General features: G+C 43.5%; 1 protein-coding gene across 3 annotated transcripts in view; it reads right to left on the reverse strand.

The window, feature by feature from the left end:
- Positions 1-27,773, reverse strand: part of LOC139584513 (protein BANP-like) — a 93,342-nt gene that overhangs the window by 16,457 nt on the left and 49,112 nt on the right. For all 3 annotated transcript variants that reach the window (XM_071416470.1, XM_071416472.1, XM_071416471.1), the window contains one exon: positions 133-276. In XM_071416470.1, the coding sequence (XP_071272571.1) occupies positions 133-276 (144 nt within the window). The remainder of the gene's footprint in view (positions 1-132; positions 277-27,773) is intronic.

The raw sequence follows: 27,773 nt of genomic DNA on the forward strand, positions 1-27,773 counted from the left end.
GTAAATGGCACAGGTGTGTCTCAGGAGTTTGAGCGAACATTAAGTCGGAACCGTAGCTGAGATGCAAAAGAGAAACAGTCAGGAATCCTGAAGTCAGGCCCGCCAGACTCAACGACCGGTTGTGATCCTCACCTGTACAGTAGCGGTGTGGTCGTTGACTTGGGCCAGTTGGACATACTGCACCTGTATGTCACTGGCCTGTAGGGGGGAGCCCTCCACTGCTGTGGCCCCCCCGTCAGCTGACGCCACCGCTATCAGCTGGGCCCCACGCAGCACCTGACCAGGGGGAGGAGAGTGAGGGGGGGGGGGGGGGAGAGTGAGGGAGGGAGGGAGGGAGGGAGGGAGGGAGGGAAATTATTAATATAAAATGGAATTTGAAAAATGCTCAATTGGAGTAAATATTTATTATCACAATGGCAAGACTATGATTTGTCTAATTAATCACAAAACTATGATTAATATAACTGCAAGAAAAATATTGCCTCTGGTGAGAGCTTGTGCAAGGGTCAGCCAATGTGTCTGTTTGTACATCAAACATGGCTTCAAACTTTAACACACACACAACCCCTAGCTTTCTCTCCGATGATATCACATCATCATCATCATGAGAGAGAGCAGCCACTATGGTTTTGAAGACGTCTGCTTAGCATTACAGTGCCCACAATGGCACCCTATTATTACCTTTATAGTGTACTGCCATAGTGCACTACTTTTGACCAGAGCCCTATGTAGAGAACAGGATGCCATTTCAGATGCAGCCATTGTTAGCTGCCTCTGCCAACTAGCTAATGCTTTGAATCAAGAGTTTACTGCCAGGATTTGGATCTGCTCTCTAACTCACTGACTGGCTACACTTCCCTGAAGAGAGGCCAATTAACAACAAACAGCAGACAGAAGTATTTATGCCCGATCTGATGTGTGTTTACATTCTTTCATTAGACACAGCTATCAGTGTGTAACAAGCACAGGCTAGCGCACCGGGACACACACAGATCACTGAACATGTCACTCTCATTGCCACCTGAGATAGAGAGATGGAAAAAGAAAAAGAGGAGAGAGAAAGAGAGAAACATCTAGAGAAGGGGAGAGAGAGAGGGGAAACCCCTAAACCCTGTTGTGTTGAACTACAGCCAAGCTGTGCCAAAGCTCGGCTTTTAACACACTCACTAATAACAGAGCAGTATAGTACAGCTGGTATGGAGTATTCCTGTAGATTTACATTGACACACACACACACACACACCACACACACACACACTCCGTAGGGCCTTGTGGCTATAGGTTAAGAGCTATGATGTCTAGGCCTAATTGAATAACATACAGTAGGCCTACTGTAATAAGATGTGGAATATTTAAACAGACATGCAAAGCTAACATACAATCATACTGTCACACCTGACCCAGCAAGATTGATGGAGGAAAATATTAAGTGATCTCGGTGAGTGTGTGCATTTAAATAAACCATGCGTCTCTCTTGCAATTACTACCTTACACAGCACTACAACATGGTTTGTCTCTCTCTCCACCTTGCATGACCTACATATCCTCTTGCATGTGTGCTTTGTCTCCAGCTTTAACCAGTCTGACTTACTCCCATGTGTGCTTTGTCTCCAGCTTTAACCAGTCTGACTTAGTCCCATGCCAGTGGAGTGGAGTAGAGCAGAGCAGCTGGGTGCAGGCTTAACAGACATTCCCAATTTGGGGATGAATCAGAATCTGCTTGTCTGCAGAAAAAAAACAACCTCAAACCCCAATTACAGATGCTGTTTGTGCCCCCCTTACCATTTCAACCCGCCCTGTTCCACCCCCTCACCAAACCACAACCTTCGCTTTGAAGTTGGTGACTCGGTTACGTGTTTCGTGAGTCGTGTTAACCCCCCTGGAGTCTGGTGGGTTGTCAGGCTCCGGGAGATTTTGCCAGATTTTTCTGTTTCACCACAATGTCTGATGCCGACTCACCAGGATACGCCAGTCCCAGCCGTGCCGATGGAAACTATTAGATGAGAAGGAAGACTCCCTGGCTACACTAGCCGGATGAGAAACACAAAACGGACGCAACATTGGGAACTACAGAGAGGGTGATTGGGGGCGAAGGTAGTCTTGAAAAGGGAGGCCAGTAAACAGAGTTGCCGGTTCAAATCCCAGGGCTGACGGAGGAATTCTGCATGGAACGAGCCGGCAGCTGGAGGCTTCCTGGCTTCAATATCCCATGTGCTACCTACTGACATTGTGCCCTTGAGCAAGTCACATAACTCCTAAAATCTGCTCCAGGACCACTGCTCTGTGGTATTGTAATTATTGTAATGGACTGTGGGACTATAAACACACACTGACAGGGAGTATATGTGATTGGACAAAGGGTCAGTATACACACTGACCACTTAGAGGGCAATAAATAGCCTTGATCTGAGTGGTCTTGCTGAGTGAGTGACATCTGAGTGAACGTACACTGACTGACTGAAGGGCAATAGATCGTAGTCTGAATAACGGTAATCACAGACAGACTATACACAAACTGACCACAGGGAAACTGACCCTTCTGTGAGAAAATAAACACACTGACCACAGAGAAACTGCCATATGCATCTGCATCTACACGTTCTGCCATATTCATCTGCATCTACACGTTCTGTCATATGCATCTGCATCTACACGTTCTACCATATTCATCTGCATCTACACGTTCTGTCATATGCATCTGCATCTACACGTTCTGTCATATGCATCTGCATCTACACGTTCTACCATATTCATCTGCATCTACACGTTCTGTCATATTCATCTACACGTTCTGTCATATGCATCTGCATCTACACGTTCTGTCATATGCATCTGCATCTACACGTTCTGTCATATTCATATGCATCTACACGTTCTGTCATATTCATCTACACGTTCTGTCATATCCATCTACATGTTTTGTCATCTGCATCTACACGTTCTGTCATATGCATCTGCATCTACACGTTCTGTCATATTCATATGCATCTACACGTTCTGTCATATTCATCTACACGTTCTGTCATATCCATCTACATGTTTTGTCATATGCATCTACACGTTCTGTCATGTTCATCTGCAGCTACACGTTGTCATATTCATCTGCATCTACACGTTCTGTCATATGCATCTGCATCTACACGTTGTCATATTCATCTGCATCTACACGTTCTGTCATATTCATCTACACGTTCTGTCATATGCATCTGCATCTACACGTTCTGTCATATGCATCTGCATCTACACGTTCTGTCATATGCATCTGCATCTACACGTTCTGTCATATGCATCTGCATCTACACGTTCTGTCATATGCATCTGCATCTACACGTTCTGTCATATGCATCTGCATCTACACGTTCTGTCATATGCATCTGCATCTACACGTTCTGTCATATGCATCTGCATCTACACGTTCTGTCATATGCATCTGCATCTACACGTTCTGTCATATGCATCTGCATCTACACGTTCTGTCATATGCATCTGCATCTACACGTTCTGTCATATTCATATGCATCTACACGTTCTGTCATATTCATATGCATCTACACGTTCTGTCATATTCATCTACACGTTCTGTCATATGCATCTACACGTTCTGTCATATGCATCTGCATCTACACTGTTCTGTCATATGCATCTGCATCTACACGTTCTGTCATATGCATCTGCATCTACACGTTCTGTCATATTCATCTGCATCTACACGTTCTGCCATATTCATCTGCATCTACACGTTCTGCCATATTCATCTGCATCTACACGTTCTGCCATATTCATCTGCATCTACACGTTCTGTCATATTCATCTGCATCTACACGTTCTGCCATATTCATCTGCATCTACACGTTCTGTCATATTCATCTGCATCTACACGTTCTGCCATATTCATCTGCATCTACACGTTCTGCCATATTCATCTGCATCTACACGTTCTGCCATATTCATCTGCATCTACACGTTCTGTCATATTCATCTGCATCTACACGTTCTGTCATATTCATATGCATCTACACGTTCTGTCATATTCATCTACACGTTCTGCCATATTCATCTGCATCTACACGTTCTGCCATATTCATCTGCACGTTCTGTCATATCCATCTACATGTTTTGTCATATGCATCTACACGTTCTGTCATTTGCATCTGCATCTACACGTTGTCATATTCATCTGCATCTACACGTTCTGTCATATGCATCTGCATCTACACGTTCTGTCATATTCATCTGCATCTACACGTTCTGTCATATGCATCTGCATCTACACGTTCTACCATATTCATCTGCATCTACACGTTCTGTCATATTCATCTACACGTTCTGTCATATGCATCTGCATCTACACGTTCTGTCATATATATCTACACTTTCTGTCATATGCATCTGCATCTACACGTTCTGTCATATATATCTACACTTTCTGTCATATTCATCTGCATCTACACGTTCTGTCATATTCATCTGCATCTACACGTTCTGCCATATTCATCTGCATCTACACGTTCTGTCATATCCATCTACATGTTTTGTCATATGCATCTACACGTTCTGTCATGTGCATCTGCAGCTACACGTTGTCATATTCATCTGCATCTACACGTTCTGTCATTCATCTGCATCTACACGTTCTGTCATATGCATCTACATGTTCTGTCATTTGCATCTGCATCTACACGTTGTCATATTCATCTGCATCTACACGTTCTGTCATATTCATCTACACGTTCTGTCATATGCATCTGCATCTACACGTTCTGTCATATGCATCTGCATCTACACGTTCTGTCATATTCATATGCATCTACACGTTCTGTCATATTCATCTACACGTTCTGTCATATGCATCTACACGTTCTGTCATATTCATCTACACGTTCTGTCATATGCATCTACACGTTCTGTCATATGCATCTGCATCTACACGTTCTGTCATATGCATCTGCATCTACACGTTCTGCCATATTCATCTGCATCTACACGTTCTGTCATATGCATCTGCATCTACACGTTCTGTCATATGCATCTGCATCTACACGTTCTGTCATATTCATCTGCATCTACACGTTCTGCCATATTCATCTGCATCTACACGTTCTGTCATAACCATCTGCATCTACACGTTCTGTCATAACCATCTGCGGTCCATCAAAAGTTCAACCCTTTTCCACTCTTCAGGCAAGTCAGCTCTACTCTGCACAAAAAGACAAACAGCTGTGAAATGAATGCGGATAGACCATCAGTCATATGAATTCTGTAGAAAGACGCACTAGGCTAATCTGTTTATTAGGGATACACACTTTGTCTGAACAGGCCCCTAAATCTGACAGACAAATAATTAAAGTAAAACTGACTCTAGTTATTTACATACAGGTGGAGCAGGAATGTCGTGAGAGTACGCTTGGAATGTAGTAGGTAGGCAGAGGTAATTCATTTAACAGAATTTTTAAGCCCACGTTTTATCCTAATTATTTATATAATTTATATAATAACCCCCCCTTCTCCCTAGTAAGTGGTTCCTTCCAATTTGCACCACGGAGCAAAGATATGCTAGGCATAGATGTTAGATACTCTAGTGCTTGCAGACAGTCTCGTCAGTAGAGAAGGAGAATGAGTGCCACACAGCATTTGATTTGATTTAAGCTGCCGGTGATGGGCAGGACTCACAGGAGGTATGTTAGTAAATTAATTTGATCAAGCTATGTAGCCTATTGATTCCTTCTTGATCAATAAATAAAATGAAAATGTTTCTCTGTAATACTAGCCACCTAGCAATTTTATGAAGTTGGCTTTAGCTAGATACACCTCATGACCAAAAGTGCAGTACCAGTCAAAAGTTTGGACACACCTACTCATTCAAGGGTTTTTCTGTATTTTTACTATTTTCTACATTGTAGAATAATAGTGAAGACATCAAAACTATGAAATTACACATATGGAATCATGTAGTCACCAAAAAAAGTGTTAAACAAATCAAAATATATTCTCTCAACCAGCTTCATGAGGTAGTCACCTGGAATATATTTCAATTAACAGGTGTGCCTTGTTAAAAGTGAATTTGTAGAATTTCTTTCCTTAACTTCTCTAGGGTATGTGGGACGGTAGCGTCCCAGCTCGTCAACAGCCAGTGAAACTGCAGGGCGCCAAATTCAAAACAACAGAAATCCCATTATTTAAATTCCTCAAACATACAAGTATTTTACACCATTTTAAAGCTACACTTGTTGTAAATCCAGCCAAAGTGTCCGATTTCAAAAAGGTTTTACGACGAAAGCACACCAAACGATTATGTTAGGTATGAGCCAAGTCACAGAAAAAGACAGCCATTTTTCCAGCCAAAGAGAGCAGTAACAAAAAGCAGAAATAGAGATAATATTAATCACTAACCTTTGATGATCTTCATCAGATGACACTCATAGGACTTCATGTTACACAATACATGTATGTTTTGTTCGGTAAAGTTCATATTTATATCCAAAAATCTGAGTTTAGGCGGGACGCTACTGTCTCACTTGGCAAAAAGCCTGAGAAAATGCAGAGCGCCAAATTAAAATGAATTACTATGAAAATTACTATTAAATCACACATGAAAGATACCAAATTAAAGCTACACTGGTTGTGAATCCAGCCAACGTCAGAATTCAAATAGGCTTTTTGGCGAAAGCATACAATGCTATTATCTGAGGATAGCACCATTGTAAACAAAGAGAGATAAGCATAGTTCAACCCTGCAGGCGCGACACAAAACGCAGAAATAAAAATATAATTCATGCCTTACTTTTGACGAGCTTCTGTTGTTGGCACTCCAATATGTCCCATAAACATCACAAATGGTCCTTTTGTTCGATTAATTCCTTCGATATATATCCAAAATGTCAATTTATTTGGCGCGTTTGATCCAGAAAAACACAGGTTCCAACTTGCTCAAACGTGACGACAAAATATCTCGAAGGTTACCTGTAAACTTTGCCAAAAAAATGTAAACTACTTTTGTAATACAACTTTAGGTATTTTTTAACGTTAATAATCGATAAAATTGAAGACGGGATGATCTGTGTTCAATACAGGATTAAAACCAACTGTAGCCAGCTTTCTGCTCACGCGCTTCTATCTAAAAGGAAACGTAATGTGACTCTCGTTCAAGATGGCCATACTTCTTCATTACACAAAGGAATAACCTCAACCAATTTCTCAAGACTGTTGACATCCAGTGGAAGCGGTAGGAACTGCAAGCATGTCCCTTAGAAATCTGGTTTCCCAATGAAACCTCATTGAAAAGAGAGTGACCTCAAATAAATAAAAAATCTGAATGGTTTGTCCTCGGGGTTCCCATGCTAAATAAGTTCTGTTATACTCACAGACATGATTCAAACAGTTTTAGAAAATTCTGAGTGTTTTCTATCCAAATCTACTAATAATATGCATATATTATCTTCTGGGGATGAGTAGCTGTCAGTTTAATTTGGGCATGCTTTTCATCCAAAATTCCGAATGCTGCCACATACCCTAGAGAAGTTAATGCATTTGAGTCAATCATTTGTGTTGTGACCAGGTAAGGGTGGTATACAGAAGATAGCCCTATTTGGTGAAAGACCAAGTCCATATTATGGCAAGAACAGCTCAAATAAGCAAAGAGAAACGACAGTCCATCATACTTTAAGACCTAAAGGTCAGTAAATTTGGAAAATGTAAAAAACTTTGAAAGTTTCAAGTGCAGTCGCAAAAACCATCAAGCGCTATGATGACACTGGCTCTCATGAGGACCTCCACAGGAAAGGAATACCCAGAGTGACCTCTGCTGCAGAGGATAAGTTAATTAGTTACCAGCCTCAGAAATTGCAGCCCAAATAAATGCTTCAAATGAGAAATTTTGGTTCCAACCGCTGTGTCTTCTGCAGCGACACCCCATCCCATCTGGTTTGCGTTTAGTGGGACTATCATTTATTTTTCAACAGGACAATGACCCAACACACCTCCAGGCTGTGTAAGGGCCATTTGACCAAGAAGGAGAGTGATGGAGTGCTGCATCAGATGACCTGCCCTCCACAATCACCCGACCTCAAACCAATTGAGATGGTTTGGGATGAGTTGGACCGCAGAGTGAAGGAGCTTGTGGAAACTCCAAGACTGTTGGAAAAGCATTCCAGGAGAAGCTGGTTGAGAGAATGCCAAAAGTGTGCACAGCTGTCATCAAGGCAAAGGGTGGCTACTTTTTGAGAATCTCAAATATAAAATATATTTTGATTTGTTTAACACTTTTTTGGTTAAAACATGATTCCATGTGTTATTTCACAGTGTTGATGTCTTCACTATAATTCTACAATGTAGAAAAAAATGAGTAGGTGTAGAATGAGTAGGTGTGTCCAAACTTTTGACTGGTACTGTATGTGGACACTTGCTCGTCAAACATGTCATTCTAAAATCATGGGCATTAATATGGAGTTGGTCCCCCCTGTGCTGCTATAACAGCCTCCACTCTTCAGGGAAGTCTTTCCACTACATGTTGGAACATTGCTGCGGGTACTTGCTTCCATTCAGCCACAAGAGCATTAGTGAGGTCGGGCACTGATGTTGGGCGATTAGGCCTGGCTCGCAGTCGGCATTCCAATTCATCTCAAAGGTGTTCGATGGGGTTGAGGTGAGGGCTCTGTGCAGGCCAGTTAAGTTCTTCCACACCGATCTCGACAAAACATTTCTGTATGGACCTCGCTTTGTGCACGGGGTCCTTGTCATGCTGAAACAAGGGCCTTCCACAAACTGTTGCCACATAGTTGGAAGCACAGAATCGTCTAGAATGTCATTTTATGCTGTCCTTCACTGGAACTAAGGGGCCCAGCCCAAAGCATGAAAAACAGCCCCAGACCATTATTCCTCCTCCACCAAACTTTATAGTTGGCACTATGCATTCGGGCAGGTAGCGTTCTCCTGGCATCTTCCTAACCCAAATGCGTCCATCGGACTGCCAGATGGTGAAGCGTGATTGCTCACTCCAGAGAACGCGTTTCCACTGCTCCAGAGTCCAACGGCATCGAGCGTTGAGATTTCCCTTCACTGGAACTAAGGGGCCTAGCCTGACCATGAAAAACGAAATTCAATTGATTGGACATGATTTGGAAAGACACACACCTGTCTATATATATGGTCCCACAGTTGACAGTGCATGTCAGAGCAAAAACCAAGCCATAAGGTCGCAGGAATTGTCCGTAGAGACAGGATTGTCTCGAGGCAAAGATCTGGGGAAGGGTACCAAAATAATTTATGCAGCATTGAAGGTCCCCAAGAACACAGTGGCCTCCATCATTCTTAAAAATGTAAGAAGTTTGATACCACCAAGACTTCCTAGAGCTGGCCACCCGGCCAAACTGAGCAATCGGGGGAGAAGGGCCTTGGTCAGGGAGGTGACCAAGAACCCGATGGTCACTCTGACAGAGCTCCAGAGTTCCTCTGTGAAGATGGGAAAACCTTCCAGAAGGACAACCATCTCTGCAGCACTCCACCAACCATGCCTTTGTGGTAGAGTGGTCAGACGGAAGTCACTCCTCAGTAAAAGGCACATGACAGCCCGGTTGGAGTTTGCCAAAAGGCACCTAAAGGACTCTCAGACCATGAGAAACAAGATTCTCTGGTCTGATGAAACCAAGATTGAATTCTTTGGCCTGAATACCAAGCGTCACGTCTGAAGGAAACCTGGCACCATCCCTACAGTGAAGCATCATGGTGACAGCATCATGATGTGGGGATGTTTTTCCAGAAGTAGGGACTGAGAGACTAGTCAGGATCGAGGGAAAGATGAACGGAGCAAAGTGCAGAGATATCCTTGATGAACATCTGCTCCAGAGCGCTTAGGACGCCAGACTGGGGCAAAGATTCACCTTCTAACACGACAACAACCCTAAGCACACAGCCAAGACAAAGCAGGAGTGGCTTCGGGACAAGTCTCTGAATGTCTTTGAGTGGCCCAGCCAGGGCCCTTACTTGAACCCGATCGAACTCTGGCACAGGTTTTCATCAACAATCTCTCTATACTTTGCTCCATTCATCTTTCCCTCGATCCTGACTAGTCTCCCAGTCCCTGCCGCTGAAAAATATCCCCACAGCACGGTCAGAGTCCTTTAGGTGCTTTTTGGCAAACTCCAAGCGGGCTGTCGTGCCTTTTATTGAGAAATGGCTTCTGTCTGTCCACTCTACCATAAAGGCCTGATTGGTGGAGTGCTACAGAGCCGGTTGTCCTTCTGGAAGCTCTGTCAGAGTGACCATCGGGTTCTTGGTCACCGCCCTGACCAAGGCCCTTCTCCCCCGATTGCTCAGTTTGGCCGGGCTGCCAGCTCAAGGAAGAGTCTTGGTGGTTCCAAACTTCTTCCATTTAACTTCTTATGGATAGGGGGCAGCATTTTCACGTTTGGATGAAAAGCGTGCCCAGAGTAAACGGCCTGCTAGTCAGTCCCAGTTGCTAATATATGCATAGTATTAGTAGATTTGGATAGAAAACACTCTGAAGTTTCTAAAACTGTTTGAATGATGTCTGTGAGTATAACAGAACTCATATGGCAGGCGAAAACCTGAGGAAAATTCAACCAGGAAGTAGGAAATCTGAGGTTTGTAGTTTTTCAAAGCTTGGCCTATCGAATACACAGTGTCTATGGGGTCATTTTGCACTTCCTAAGGCTTTCATTAGATGTCAACCGTCTTTAGAAACTTGTTTGAGGCTTCTACTGTAAAGGAGGGGCTCATAAGGGCTCTTTGAGTCAGTGGTCTGGCAGAGTGCCACAAACTCTTGACGCTCGTTCATGTGGACGAGCGTCCCCCCCCCCCTTAAAAGATTTAGATGCACTATTGTAAAGTGGCTGTTCCACTGGATGTCATTAGGTGAATGCACCAATTTGTAAGTCGCTCTGGATAAGAGCGTCTGCTAAATGACTTAAATGTAATGTAAATGAAAAGTAGCTCTCGTTCCATGGCTTTTCTACAGACAAAGGAATTCTCGGGTTGGGACATTATTGAACATTTATGATAAAAACATCCTAAAGATTGATTCTATACATCGTTTGATATGTTTCTACGACCAGTAATATAACTTTTTGGAATTTTCGTCCGACATTTCCGCTGGACTTGCCCGCGCCTCGTGAGTTTCGATTTGTTTACTAAACGCCCTAACAAAAGGTGTTTGGACATAAATTATGAACTTTATCGAACAAATCAAACATTTATTGTGGAACTGGGATTCCTGGGAGTGCATTCTGATGAAGATCATCAAAGGTAAGTGAATATTTATAATGCTATTTCTGACTAATGTTGACTGCACAATATGGCGGATATTTCTCTGGCTGTTTTGGGCTATGAGCGCCGTACTCAGATTATGCTTTTTCCGTAAAGTTTTTTTGAAATCTGACACAGCGGTTGCATTAAGGAGAAGTTTATCTAAAGTTACATGTATAATAGCTGTATCTATTATCAATGTTTATTATGAGTATTTCTGTGAATTGATGCGGCTCTCATGTTTTGGAACTACTGAACATAACACGCCAATGTAAAATGAGATTTTTGGATATACATATTCACTTTATCGAACAAAACATACATGTATTGTGTAACATGAAGTCCTATGAGTGTCATCTGATGAAAATCATCAAAGGTTAGTGATTCATTTTATCTATATTTCTGCTTTTTGTGACAACTTTCTTTGGCTGGAAAAATTGCTGTGTTTTTCTGTGACTTGGTGGTGACCTAACATAATCGTTTGTGGAGCTTTTGCTGTAAAGCCTTTTTTAAATCAGACACTGTGGCTGGATTAACGAGAATTGTATCTTTAAAATGGTGCCTAATACTTGTATGTTTGAGAAATTTGATTTATGAGATTTCTGTCGATTGAATTTGGCGCCCTGCAATTTCATTGGCTATTGGCGAGGGGGTTCTGCTAACTTTAAAGATAAAGTTCCCAGACAGGTTAAGAATGATTGAGGCCACTGTGTTCTTGGGAACCTTCAATGCTGCAGAAATGTTTTGGTAGCCTTCCTCAGATCTGTACCTCGACACAATCCTGTCTCTGAGCTCTACGGACAATTACCTAGACCTAATGGCATGGTTTTTGCTCTGACATGCACTGTCAACTGTGGGACCTTATATAGACAGGTTATATAGCCTGTTTTCACTTTGTCATTATGGGGTATTGTGTGTAGATTGATTAGTTTAAAAAAAAATCTATTTTAGAATAAGGCTGTAACGTAACAAAATGTGGAAAAAGTCAAGGGGTCTGAATACTTCCCGAATGCACTGTATGTTGTCTATGTGGACTAAAATGATTTATGATTGCGAGTGTGCTTAATGATGAGTGAATAATTATTAAATGATTCTGGTCTTGTCAGTTTAAGAGAAATTCTAAGTGTGATTGAGTTTGCTAAGTGTAGTGTTTGAGTGTGTGCTGCTAAATCTACTAGTATATTTAAGGACAACGGGGTTCAAGGGTTGACTACCACTTGTCCGATTCGACTAAAGGTTGGGACTTTAATCCTTCATGAGAGAGCTGTTAGCATTCTCAGCTGTGAGGATCTGAGCACACAGAGAGCAGATGGTTCATCACTACAGGAAGTCTCCCAGGAACCACTTCCTGTCCCACAACGCATTTTGTAAAGAAAACAAATCTCTTTCCCAATTTGTCTTGCTCTGATTCCTCAAAACCTCTCCTCGCCTACTTCTCAGAACTCATTGGAGGAAAAGGTAAGAGGGGAGGTCTTCTCCTCCAATGAGGTTTGAGAAAGAGGTGAGGAGAGGACAAGTAATTGATGAAAAACTAATTGAGAAAGAGCCATCATCTCCCATATCTGGGCTGAGACTGATATGTCTGGAAGGAGAATGTGTTCTGATCAAAAACACAAACTGTCGTATGAAAATATGGATCTGACACTCACAAGATACACAATGACCACATATAACCCAAACACATGATGGAGATCTGTAAGCAATATGAAGCAAACAACACACCATCTCACACTCTTTGACAAACACTGGCACACAGTCCGAGTGACACACACCATTCGGTGCCATATTCTGACTTTTACACAGGCACACAATTCTTACAATGCTTCCAATAGCCTAATTCGTGTTTAGGCCCAAGTTTGCACACATTGCACAAGTCCAAATCACATCAACCTGCAATGAGTTGTCAAAGAAATGCCTAGTAAGAAATATCAAACTTGGTGAGAGAGAAGCAGCACAAATCAGAATAGACCGTGGTGGTTAGGCGGCTCTTAAGTGAATTAGTTACTGTTGACCTCCGGCTTGCAGGATTTGGGTCCCTAAATAATAAGAACTGGCTGATCACACCAGTACCGTACTGGCAGGGCTCACTGAGGTGTGTGTGTGTGTGGGGGGAGGATTAGAAGGCTGCATCAGACAAGCCCACGCTGTGTCCGTGCCAAGGCGAGCTGGAGAAGAAAATACGCTGAACAATCAAGAGGCATCTCAAATTCAACTCAGCAGAGTTTGCTAGTTGCTATGACCTGAAAATAACAAAAAAGTGGATAAAGGTTTCTTTTTTGTTGTTGATGCCAATCTTTTTTTTTTTTGTTCTTGATGCTTTCAGTAATGGAGACTGAATACTGAAGACAATCAGCAATGGGCGAAAGAAGACAGAACTAAACAGTGGCTTAATGCAAAAAAACATTTGGAGAAGGCCAGATTGAAACACAATAACCAACTGTGCAAACAAGGCCCTTTCTGTTGTTGCAATCTGAATGGTACTTTTGGGTGCATGTGAATATGGTTCAGATTGAATAATGCAAGATAGAGGACAATAAGATAGTTGTTCGAAAACAAAAGAAAAGCATATTTGTTATGTTACCCCTCGGTCTTCAACTGTTACAGTTTTGGACTGATGTAATTGCATCAGAATCTCTTTAGATAAAAATAATTATATAATGCTTTGTGTGTGTATGTGTATGTTTTTGAGTATCTGTGTGGAGGTGCTTGTGTTTATCTACATGCATGTATGTTTTGTCAAAGAGCCCTCATTCACACTCTCAACAGGTCATTCCACCCCTGTCTCATTGCAGCCCACTTGGCTCACCCAAACCTAAAAACACACAAAGACCTACACACACAGCACACTTTTACAAGGCACAGCTCAAATAAATCCACCACTCCAATCTGCTTTCTATCAGCCTCAGTGGAATCACTGCTATCCTCTCAGATCAAACATGTAAAAAGAGGGGGGGGAAAGTGAAGAGGATTTTGGAGTTTGGAACTTCCTCCCTGCTTCACAACCGTCAACAACATCTGCAACTGCTGCAGCCTTCCTGAGCCAGCCAGGACAAATATGATTTGGGGTGGGGGGGGACAAAAGGACATAGAGGGAGCGGCTGGAGTTGATGCTCTGTGTCCTCTCTCCTACTCAAACCTTCCAGACGTCTACCAGTCTGCTGAATCCTTATACACCTACACCCCACTTTAGAATATGATGCTCAGACATAAACCCTACACTCTCATAGTCACACTGCATCCTCTATAAGTTACCTCAGGATCGTCAGTTGAAAAAGACCCTCTCCAAGTCAACGATCACCACTAAATTTTCTCAACCCAGATCTACAGTCTGCACAGCTGGAAAGACTGCGCTCTGAAATCTACCTGTCAATCCGCGAGCCAACGCTAACCAGCTTAACGCAAAGACTAAAGCTGTGTTCGGATACTCATACTAACCGCACTATTTGTGACGTAAATTGAGTATGAACTATGCTTATTGGTCATAGTATGGATATAATTAGTATGCCAAAAGTTCCTGGATGTTACACTAAATTCGCCAAAATACGAAGTATACATGCAGTGGACACTATTTCCATGCTTTTAGGGACCATAATGCAATTGTTCCGAAAATGGGCATGGCTTCACAACGTTTTCAGATTTGAAGAAAATGGCGGAAAATATGCAGCCAAAGTCCGACAAGAGCGGATACAAATTCATTGCTTTAACTAATTATGACAGATGTTAAGAAAATGTTAAGTAATGTAATAAAGTAATGACCTTTCAAATAAGTTACGTTACACGTTATGTAGGCTGACAATTTGTTAGCTACGCTATCTTTACAGCTGTATGTACTGGTATGTTAGCTAGTTACCTAATGTTAGTTGGCTATTAATACATCGAACTTGTCAGGCAGTATATTAACTATAATCGAACTAACTACCCAACATTTATTGACTTGATTATTCACATCATTATTAGCAATGGTATAGTCGTTGTAAATTCTCAACGGACATTGCTAATTCTGACTATCTACTCCGATTTCAGACCACTCTTGTCTGAGTGTGCCAGAGCTCAGAATAACTGATGAATTTACGAACGCTCAACACCCGTTGAATATATGGCCGGTGTCAGTAAACCTCTGCAAAAAAAGAGCTACATTAAATTATTGCCAGCAGCACAGTTACAGTCACCAATGCTCCAGATAACATGAAAACAGCCTAACCAGCTCTGCTAGAGTGAGTAAAATGGTCAGTAAGGTGTTCTCTCATTTGTGTCTGGAAATAGCTAGCAAGCTAGCCAACGTTACCTAGTTAGCTTGGGTGCGTGACTGCCGTTGTGAGGTCATAATGCTCGGATCAACCCTACTCCTCGGCCAGAGCGTCCAGTGACGCGCTCCGAGAGCGAAACGCTCTGAATTTACAAACAGTCAATCTGACAACGCTTGCTGTGAAAATATTGAATCAAATATTTCTCAGATACCGGAACTTGTAAATTCAAATAGACTTTATTACAGAAGTAACAGAAGCCGGGCAATTCCATGGAACAACTGAATTTTCTTGTTACAGACCTCAGGCTTTATAGGTTTCCCCCTTCAGATAACACACATGGTCACTCCCCTCTATGTAGATGATTAACTCCCCTTGGCCTTGCGCCACAACTATCTTCCTGCTAAAATCTGCTCAGTTTAGATTACATTGGTGGCGGCGGCTCCATAGTGTTAATACAAAAAAATTATACATTTATTGCATATATACTTTCCTAATATAAGTGCTTTTCTAATAATACTTGATTAGTACAAACATATGTTCTTATTACAGATACATGGCTTTTGGTGCCTATTTTAATTAACTAAAGTACACATTTTATGCATACGTTCTGTTTTTACATGTCTAGTGATTAACTCCATGTTGACCCAGTCTGTACACTCCCATGGATTCTACTTACGTTCTGTTTTTACATGTCCAATGGTTAACTCTTTGTTTATCCAGCTCTGTCCATTCACCTGAGCTCAGCCTTTATTCTGCTTACACATGTCTATTAATTAACTCTCAACTGAGAGGATACCGTTCCTTTACAGTATACTAAATTGAACTAATAGTATACAGTATGTAGTATACAGTATGTTAGTATGGGTATTCGAACACAGCTTAAGTCTTCTGGACCAGCTAGTATGCTAGTGATCCCAATGATTTCCAGCATTGGCTCACAAAACATCCTCTAAATTCCTTCATACTGGAAGCAGAGACATAAAAATGTTATCCACAAGTTCATTTTACTCTGAGGAAGTAGATATTGCCAAAATCCCGAACTTTCCATTTAATATTTCGCTTTTAGTCTTAGTGGAATGCCTACAGGAGTGACTCTGTTGAAGTCATAACTAAGGCCCGGAGTTATTCCTAACAACATGACCTGACCAAAAAAAAAAAAAAAACTTGTAACTAACTAGGTAGACTCAAGGAAAAACTTCTACCTAAAACTTGAGTCTAAAACTCCTGGCACTGTCATGTAACCACCAACTTCATATCTGAAAGAGAAGGAGGCGAGGAAAGAGGATGTGAGGAATCGCACAAATTGAAATGAAGCTGTAATCTTTGTAAATCTGTATTTGTCCTAAAAGGCACTTACTCCCAAACTCTCCATTGCATCTATGGTTTCTCATCAACCCACTCAGTGACACCATTCCTAAACACAGTCTACATACCTGTATTAAATCTAACCCTGCTTTATATTTTCTCTTTGGCTTCTCCTCCCACTCCAAAACCTTTCAGCAGACTGTGGAGTCAGTTTCAGTAGAGGCTAGTGTGGTTTTATGACTCAACCAGATCAATTTGAATTCTGATCCAGGACCAGTAGAATCAAAAGGTATTCGGCTGGCCTTTGAGATGACTGAAATAACCTAGTTAAATAAAGGTTACTTTTTTTTTTAAATTATAATATTTTTTTACGAGGTAGATTAGCTTTCATTTCGCAGATAGATTGTGGGTTATATTAGTGTAAAATGTACTGTATCATATCCAATCCCCCAAGCAGACACATCGATGGCCCTGAACGAACTTTATCTGACTCTTTGTAAACTGGAAACCACACACCCTGAGGCTGCATTCATCGTAGCTGGGGATTTTAACAAGGCTAATCTGAAAACAAAACTCCCTAAATTCTATCAGCATATCGATTGTGCTACCAGGGCTGGTAAAACCTTGGATCATTGTTATACTAACTTCCGCGACGCATATAAGGCCCTCCCCCGCCCTCCTTTCGGAAAAGCTGACCACGACTCCATTTTGTTGCTTCCAGCCTACAAACAGAAACTAAAACAACAAGCTCCCTCGCTCAGGTCTGTTCAACGCTGGTCCGACCAATCTGATTCCACGCTTCAAGACTGCTTCGATCACGCGGATTGGAATATGTTCCGCATTGCGTCCAACAACAACATTGACGAATATGCTGATTCGGTGAGCGAGTTCATTAGAAAGTGCATTGACGATGTCGTACCCACAGCAACGATTAAAACATTCCCAAACCAGAAACCGTGGATTGACGGCAGCATTCGCGTGAAACTGAAAGCGCGAACCACTGCTTTTAACCAGGGCAAGGTGACCGGAAACATGACCGAATACAAACAGTGTAGCTATTCTCTCCGCAAGGCAATCAAACAAGCTAAGCGTCAGTATAGAGACAAAGTAGAGTTGCAATTCAACGGCTCAGACACAAGAGGTATGTGGCAGGGTCTACAGTCAATCACGGATTACAAAAAGAAAACCAGCCCCGTCGCGGACCAGGATGTCTTGCTCCCAGACAGGCTTAATAACTTTTTTGCTCGCTTTGAGGACAATACAGTGCCACTGACACGGCCCGCTACCAAAACCTGCGGGCTCTCCTTCACTGCAGCCGAGGTGAGTAAAACATTTAAACGTGTTAACCCTCGCAAGGCTGCAGGCCCAGACGGCATTCCCAGCCGCGTCCTCAGAGCATGCGCAGACCAGCTGGCTGGTGTGTTTACAGACATATTCAATCAATCCTTATCCCAGTCTGCTGTTCCCACATTGTTCAAGAGGGCAACCATTGTTCCTGTTCCCAAGAAAGTTAAGGTAACTGAGCTAAACGACTACCGCCCCGTAGCACTCACTTCCGTCATCATGAAGTGCTTTGAGAGACTAGTCAAGGACCATATCACCTCCACCTTACCGGACACCCTAGACCCACTCCAATTTGCTTACCGACCCAATAGGTCCACAGACGACGCAATCGCAACCACACTGCACACTGCCCTAACCCATCTGGACAAGAGGAATACCTATGTGAGAATGCTGTTCATCGACTACAGCTCAGCATTTAACACCATAGTACCCTCCAAACTCGTCATCAAGCTCGAGACCCTGGGTCTCGACCCCGCCCTGTGCAACTGGGTCCTGGACTTCCTGACGGGCCGCCCCCAGGTGGTGAGGGTAGGTAACAACATCTCCACCCCGCTGATCCTCAACACTGGGGCCCCACAAGGGTGCGTTCTGAGCCCTCTCCTGTACTCCCTGTTCACCCACGACTGCGTGGCCATGCACGCCTCCAACTCAATCATCAAGTTTGCGGATGACACTACAGTGGTAGGCTTGATTACTAACAACGACTAGACGGCCTACAGGGAGGAGGCGAGGGCCCTCGGAGTGTGGTGTCAGGAAAATAACCTCACACTCAACGTCAACAAAACAAAGGAGATGATTGTGGACTTCAGGAAACAGCAGAGGGAGCACCCCCCTATCCACATTGACGGGTCAGTAGTGGAGAGGGTAGTAAGTTTTAAGTTCCTCGGTGTACACATCACGGACAAACTGAATTGGTCCACCCACACAGACAGCGTTGTGAAGAAGGCGCAGCAGCGCCTCTTCAACCTCAGGAGGCTGAAGAAATTCGGCTTGTCACCAAAAGCACTCACAAACTTCTACAGATGCACAATCGAGAGCATCCTGTCGGGCTGTATCACCGCCTGGTACGGCAACTGCTCCGCCCACAACCGTAAGGCTCTCCAGAGGGTAGTGAGGTCTGCACAACGCATCACCGGGGGCAAACTACCTGCCCTCCAGGACACCTACACCACCCGATGTCACAGGAAGGCCATAAAGATCATCAAGGACAACAACCACCAAAGCCACTGCCTGTTCACCCCGCTATCATCCAGAAGGCGAGGTCAGTACAGGTGCATCAAAGCAGGGACCGAGAGACTGAAAAACAGCTTCTATCTCAAGGCCATCAGACTGTTAAACAGCCACCACTAACATTTAGCGGCCGCTGACTCAACTCCAGCCACTTTAATAATGGGAATTGATGGAAATCATGTAAAAATGTACCACTAGCCACTTTAAACAATGCCACTTCATATAATGTTTACATACCCTACATTACTCATCTCATATGTACAGTGGGGAGAACAAGTATTTGATACACTGCCGATTTTGCAGGTTTTCCTACTTACAAAGCATGTAGAGGTCTGTAATTTTTATCATAGGTACACTTCAACTGTGAGAGACGGAATCTAAAACAAAAATCCAGAAAATCACATTGTATGATTTTTAAATAATTAATTTGCATTTTATTGCATGACATAAGTATTTGATCACCTACCAACCAGTAAGAATTCCGGCTCTCACAGACCTGTTAGTTTTTCTTTAAGAAGCCCTCCTGTTCTCCACTCATTACCTGTATTAACTGCACCTGTTTGAACTCGTTACCTGTATAAAAGACACCTGTCCACACACAATCAAACAGATTCCAACCTCTCCACAATGGCCAAGACCAGAGAGCTGTGTAAGGACATCAGGGATAAAATTGTAGACCTGCACAAGGCTGGGATGGGCTACAGGACAATAGGCAAGCAGCTTGGTGAGAAGGAAACAACTGTTGGCGCAATTATTAGAAAATGGAAGAAGTTCAAGATGACGGTCAATCACCCTCGGTCTGGGGCTCCATGCAAGATTTCACCTCGTGGGGCATCAATGATCATGAGGAAGGTGAGGGATCAGCCCAGAACTACACGGCAGGACCTGGTCAATGACCTGAAGAGAGCTGGGACCACAGTCTCAAAGAAAACCATTAGTAACACACTACGCCGTCATGGATTAAAATCCTGCAGCGCACGCAAGGTCCCCCTGCTTAAGCCAGTGCATGTCCAGGCCTGTCTGAAGTTTGCCAATGACCATCTGGATGATCCAGAGGAGGATTGGGAGAAGGTCATGTGGTCTGATGAGACAAAAATAGAGCTTTTTGGTCTAACTCCACTCGCCGTGTTTGGAGGAAGAAGAAGTATGAGTACAACCCCAAGAACACCATCCCAACCGTGAAGCATGGAGGTGGAAACATCATTCTTTGGGGATGCTTTTCTGCAAAGGGGACAGGACGACTGCACCGTATTGAGGGGAGGATGGATGGGGCCATGTATGGGGCCAGTTTTATTGCTTCTTTATTTAGGACAACAGTTTTCAGCTGTGCTAACATAATTGCAAAAGCCTTTTCTAATGATCAATTAGCCTTTTAAAATGGTAAACTTGGATTAGCTAACACAACGTGCCATTGGAACACAGGAGTGATGGTTGCTGATAATGGGCCTCTGTACGCCTATGTAGATATTGCGTTAAAAAAAATCTGCCGTTTCCAACTACAATAGTCATTAACTACACTGTATTTCTGATCAATTTGATGTTATTTTAATGGACAAAATGTTTTGCTTTTCTTTAAAAAACAAGGACATTTCTAAGTGACCCCAAACTTTTGAACGGTAGTGTATAGATATTATATTTATAAAAATATATTAACCAAAAAAGATATCAAATCAAAATCAAATCAAATTTTATTTGTCACATACACATGGTTAGCAGATGTTAATGCGAGTGTAGCGAAATGCTTGTGCTTCTAGTTCCGACAATGCAGTAATAACCAACAAGTAATCTAACCTAACAATTCCACAACTACTACCTTATACACACAAGTGTAAAGGGATAAAGAATATGTACATAAAGATATATGAATGAGTGATGGTACAGAACGGCATAGGCAAGATGCAGTAGATGATATAGAATACAGTATATACAGTGGGGAGAACAAGTATTTGATACACTGCCGATTTTGCAGGTTTTTTCAGCTCCCTCCAAAGATTTTCTATTGGGTTCAGGTCTGGAGACTGGCTAGGCCACTCCAGGACCTTGAGATGCTTCTTACGGAGCCACTCCTTAGTTGCCATGGCTGTGTGCTTCGTGTCGTTGTCATGCTGGAAGACCCAGCCACACCCATCTTCAATGCTCTTACTGAGGGAAGGAGGTTGTTGGCCAAGATCTCGCGATACATGGCCCCATCCATCCTCCCCTCAATACGGTGCAGTCGCCCTGTCCCCTTTGCAGAAAAGCATCCCCAAAGAATGATGTTTCCACCTCCATGCTTCACGGTTGGGATGGTGTTCTTGGGGTTGTACTCATCCTTCTTTTTCCTCCAAACACGGCGAGTGGAGTTTAGACCAAAAAGCTCTATTTTTGTCTCATCAGACCACATGACCTTCTCCCAATCCTCCTCTGGATCATCCAGATGGTCATTGGCAAACTTCAGACGGGCCTGGACATGCGCTGGCTTGAGCAGGGGGACCTTGCGTGCGCTGCAGGATTTTAATCCATGACGGCGTAGTGTGTTACTAATGGTTTTCTTTGAGACTGTGGTCCCAGCTCTCTTCAGGTAATTGACCAGGTCCTGCCGTGTAGTTCTGGGCTGATCCCTCACCTTCCTCATGATCATTGATGCCCCACGAGGTGAGATCTTGCATGGAGCCCCAGACCGAGGAAGATTGACCGTCATCTTGAACTTCTTCCATTTTCTAATAATTGTGCCAACAGTTGTTGCCTTCTCACCAAGCTGCTTGCCTATTGTCCTGTAGCCCATCCCAGCCTTGTGCAGGTCTACAATTGTAGCCCTGATGTCCTTACACAGCTCTCTGGTCTTGGCCATTGTGGAGAGGTTGGAGTCTGTTTGATTGAGTGTGTGGACAGGTGTCTTTTATACAGGTAACGAGTTCAAACAGGTGCAGTTAATACAGGTAATGAGTGGAGAACAGGAGGGCTTCTTAAAGAAAAACTAACAGGTCTGTGAGAGCCGGAATTCTTACTGGTCGGTAGGTGATCAAATACTTATGTCATGCAATAACATGCAAATTAATTACTTAAAAATCATACAATGTGATTTTCTGGATTTTTGTTTTAGATTCCGTCTCACACAGTTGAAGTGTACCTATGATAAAAAATTACAGACCTCTACATGCTTTGTAAGTAGGAAAACCAGCAAAATCGGCAGTGTATCAAATACTTGTTCTCCCCACTAGATCCTAGGGCCTTTAAAAAGAGCACATGGTGCCACCTACAGTACAGAACCAGATCCGCAGCCAGCATCATTTCGAACGCCCTCGCCTCAGTTGTACTGCATCTAGCTATAAAAAAAAAGAAATTGGTGTATATATAAAATTTAAAAAATCGTCCATATCTTCATGTATTCCCACAATTGATGAATAATACGCATAATAATATAAGCACTTCTACGAAGGACTGTTACACGTAAAAACAGCCTTTAGTAGGAATTCTACATTTTTGTCAAAAGAGGCATACACTCACCCCACCCAAACAAACATCTCTGCCCCGCTCTTCCTTTCCACCCATAAATTGACCTACACCTTCCCCCCACACACACAACCTCAAACGTTCAACAGTTGTTCCATCCCAGAGCCCAACTCAAGAGAAGACTTCTGCTCACAGACACACATGGGCTCTGGCATTTGCAGCCATTCTCCATTTTCCACAATGATGACTTTATGATGGTTCGAATTAGATTGTTTCTTTAGATTGAGTGTGTAGACCTGATATACACACGCCGTAGAACAAAATATTGAAGTGAGCAAAAACTGGTCCTGACCTCCCGCTAACCCGCTGGGAGGGAGCCCAAAAGGGAGCGACAACACCCTCAACTCTGATCTTTCACACGCAGCCCACATGGTCCATGATACAACCCTCCCTGCTGGGTTTTCATGACTTCCATGAAAGAACATCTCTGGTTTATGTACATGTGTAAATAAAAGCCTCTTTATCCACCATTCAGGGTGTTTTACTGCCGTTTATACGAGCAGTCTTTATCAGAAAAGGAAACAAAAAATAGAATCAAATTATATTTGTCACATGCGTCGTAAACAACAGGTGTAGACTAAACAGTGAAATGCTTACTTACCATATTTAAACCCCTATTCTAAAAAGGCACAGTTAAAACCAGAAAGCCACATTTCACACACAAAAAAGAAACCCCCAACAAGGAAACACAATCAGACACAATAACTATGACAAAAAATTAACACAAATTATATCACCACCCAAAAGGGCACTTTAGAGACAGGAAGGGCAAAAGGGCATGTGCTCTGCACAGGTAGAGCCGTATCTGTCCATGTTGCCTTTTGCAAAGTGGGCACTGCTTCATGTGGCACTGCTTCATTTTCCAACAATGCAGAGTTAAAGATTTAAAAAAATTAAAACATGTGACGAGGAATAAATACACATTGAATAACGAGTAAAAATAACATGGCTATATACACTGTATAAATATAAAAACAGACCCTTTTAAAGGATCCTCTTGATCATCTTTAATTGCTTGTCATCAAAGTGTGATGGGATAAGGTGTGTCTATTGGCCGTGTATATTCTTAAAGAGATAACTCAATTGTGGATGAACTGTGTCTGTAGGCCAGTAGTGACAGTATCCACAAACGGTTTAAATTGTTTGCTTTTGCCACAGCCAGGTGTTAGCATTATTAGCATCATCCCCAAAAAATGCATGTAATTCATTGTACCGATGTAAGCAAAGTTGCATTGCCAGCCGAAAAACACTTCAAACTAAGTTTGGTAGTTTGATTTTTTTTTTATTACTTGCATACTGATGGAATTTTGTTACTCAAAACTGGAACTACTTCCTTATGCAGTCTCACAGCCACATCTGTGTCTGTTTTTTGTTGTAACATACACCTTTATTGTCTATCGCAGATTAATTACCAGAGCTGTGAACAAACTCACCGGTGGCTTGATGCAACAGGGCTCCGGGCAGCCGAGCGGAAATGGAGGAAAACTCGCCTCCCTGCGGACCTGGCATCCTTTCACTCGCTCCTCTCTACATTCCCCTCTTCTGTCTCAGCTGCTAAAGCCACTTTCTACCACTCTAAATTCCAAGCATCTGCCTCTAACCCTAGGAAGCTCTTTGCCACCTTCTCCTCCCTCCTGAATCCTCCTCCCCCTCCCCCTCCCTCTCTGCGGATGACTTCGTCAACCATTTTGAAAAGAAGGTCGACGACATCCGATCCTCGTTTGCTAAGTCAAACGACACCGCTGGTTCTGCTCACACTGCCCTACCCTGTGCTTTGACCTCTTTCTCCCCTCTCTCTCCAGATGAAATCTCGCGTCTTGTGACGGCCGGCCGCCCAACAACCTGCCCGCTTGACCCTATCCCCTCCTCTCTTCTCCAGGCCATTTCCGGAGACCTTCTCCCTTACCTCACCTCGCTCATCAACTCATCCTTGACCGCTGGCTACGTCCCTTCCGCCTTCAAGAGAGCGAGAGTTGCACCCCTGCTGAAAAAACCTACACTCGATCCCTCCGATGTCAACAACTACAGACCAGTATCCCTTCTTTCTTTTCTCTCCAAAACTCTTGAACGTGCCGTCCTTGGCCAGCTCTCCTGCTATCTCTCTCAGAATGACCTTCTTGATCCAAATCAGTCAGGTTTCAAGACTAGTCATTCAACTGAGACTGCTCTTCTCTGTGTCACGGAGGCGCTCCGCACTGCTAAAGCTAACTCTCTCTCCTCTGCTCTCATCCTTCTAGACCTATCGGCTGCCTTTGATACAGTGAACCATCAGATCCTCCTCTCCACACTCTCCGAGTTGGCCATCTCCGGCGCGGCCCACGCTTGGATTGCGTCCTACCTGACAGGTCGCTCCTACCAGGTGGCGTGGCGAGAATCTGTCTCCGCACCACGTGCTCTCACCACTGGTGTCCCCCATGGCTCTGTTCTAGGCCCTCTCCTATTCTCGCTATACACCAAGTCACTTGGCTCTGTCATATCCTCACATGGTCTCTCCTATCATTGCTATGCAGACGACACACAATTAATCTTCTCCTTTCCCCCTTCTGATAACCAGGTGGCGAATCGCATCTCTGCATGTCTGGCAGACATATCAGTGTGGATGACGGATCACCACCTCAAGCTGAACCTCGGCAAGACGGAGCTGCTCTTCCTCCCGGGGAAGGACTGCCCGTTCCATGATCTCGCCATCACGGTTGACAACTCCATTGTGTCCTCCTCCCAGAGTGCTAAGAACCTTGGCGTGATCCTGGACAACACGCTGTCGTTCTCAACTAACATCAAGGCGGTGACCCGTTCCTGTAGGTTCATGCTCTACAACATTCGCAGAGTACGACCCTGCCTCACACAGGAAGCGGCGCAGGTCCTAATCCAGGCACTTGTCATCTCCCGTCTGGACTACTGCAACTCGCTGTTGGCTGGGCTCCCTGCCTGTGCCATTAAACCCCTACAACTCATCCAGAACGCCGCAGCCCGTCTGGTGTTCAACCTTCCCAAGTTCTCTCACGTCACCCCGCTCCTCCGCTCTCTCCACTGGCTTCCAGTTGAAGCTCGCATCCGCTACAAGACCATGGTGCTTGCCTACGGAGCTGTGAGGGGAACGGCACCTCCGTACCTTCAGGCTCTGATCAGGCCCTACACCCAAACAAGGGCACTGCGTTCATCCACCTCTGGCCTGCTCGCCTCCCTACCTCTGAGGAAGTACAGCTCCCGCTCAGCCCAGTCAAAACTGTTCGCTGCTCTGGCACCCCAATGGTGGAACAAACTCCCCCACGACGCCAGGTCAGCGGAGTCAATCACCACCTTCCGGAAACACCTGAAACACCACCTCTTTAAGGAATACCTAGGATAGGATAAAGTAATCCTTCTAACCCCCCCCCCCACCTTAAAAGAGTTAGATGCACTATTGTAAAGTGGTTGTTCCACTGGATATCATAAGGTGAATGCACCAACTTGTAAGTCGCTCTGGATAAGAGCGTCTGCTAAATGACTTAAATGTAAATGTAAAATGCAAAAAATAACGACATTCTCACTGGAAAGAAAACATGGACAGATTCTTCTCGAATATTGACGCTACAAAACTTAGTTTGAAGTCAGTGTTTCCCCTATTTTAATTTAGCAGCAGTGGATGGTGGCCCACTGGAAGTGTTTTTGAGGTGGTTTCGGCTTTCAATGCAGCTTTGCTAATATCGGTACAATGGATTACATTAATTTTTTGGGACGATGCTTCTCATGCTACCTCCTAGCTGCGACAAAAGTACACAACAAATTATTCTGCATGCTGTCACTACTTGCCTACAGACAACTTTGTCACATTTTCACTTAGTCATGAATTGATGTCAATGGGAGACTGAGGAAATTGTTGACTTAAGTGGTAGCTACAATTAACCCCACCAAAAATGGGGAATAGGGTATAATTAGACTCTCCATCCCTCTCTAAGCCCTGCTGTGGTGCATCTTCCTGGGGTAGCTGTGGGCTCAAACCCAGCAGGAGTCTGGAGGTCTGGTGTGGTAGTGATGCTCCAGGCACATTGACGTTGCTACCAGAGACATCTGGTTCTTAACACACTACCAGGGAGCCAGGTAGGCTCCACAGATCGTATCTGCCCAGACACACTACTAGGGGCATAAAGTACCACTACAAGGAACATAGATAACCTTTTTGCTATCCATTCCTCACACACACACACACACACACAAAAAGATTTAAAAAAAAAAAAAGATACACAAACGTCATACAATGATATGAACACCAACACTTACACAGCAAAGCAAAGCATACACCAACTAGACAGTAGACAGACACATTTTGACATCCAATCTGTGATCTCCATCTTTGATCTTGGATATCTACAGAATGATCTGTGATCTGAGAGGAAAGCCCCTTATCTTCCTCCTATAATGCCATAGGTCTATAGGAGACAGTGCAGACTCCCTATTAAAACACTGCTCCTTTGAAATGGGAACCTCTTTAATAGCACAAGTTTTAAATCCTATACCACTAAAATGCATTACACAAACACTAAACATGGATATAAAACATACATCTCTCTGTATGTACATCACACTGTTTCCAAGTATGCAACTCTCACTCGCTTTCCACTCCCCTTGTGGATGTAAATTACGGGGGGAGCCGCTGCCTGTCTTCTCCATTCACTGTCTCTCTCCTCCATTTTGGATCCCAGACTGCTCAACAAGCCCTCCCATGATATTATCAACATTCTTGGACAGGGAGAAATAGGACGATTAAATACAAATTCCGGCTGTGGTCCAGCGGTTCGATCCGGAGTGTTCTATGTTCTTAACCCTGTAGACCTCCCCAGCATCTGCTCTGTGTGTTAGACATCAGTAACAGTAGAGCGATGGTAGTGCTGGACAAAAATGTATATTGTGATAAAT

This window comes from Salvelinus alpinus, chromosome 9, assembly GCF_045679555.1.
Source record: "Salvelinus alpinus chromosome 9, SLU_Salpinus.1, whole genome shotgun sequence".
Lineage (NCBI taxonomy): Eukaryota > Metazoa > Chordata > Actinopteri > Salmoniformes > Salmonidae > Salvelinus > Salvelinus alpinus.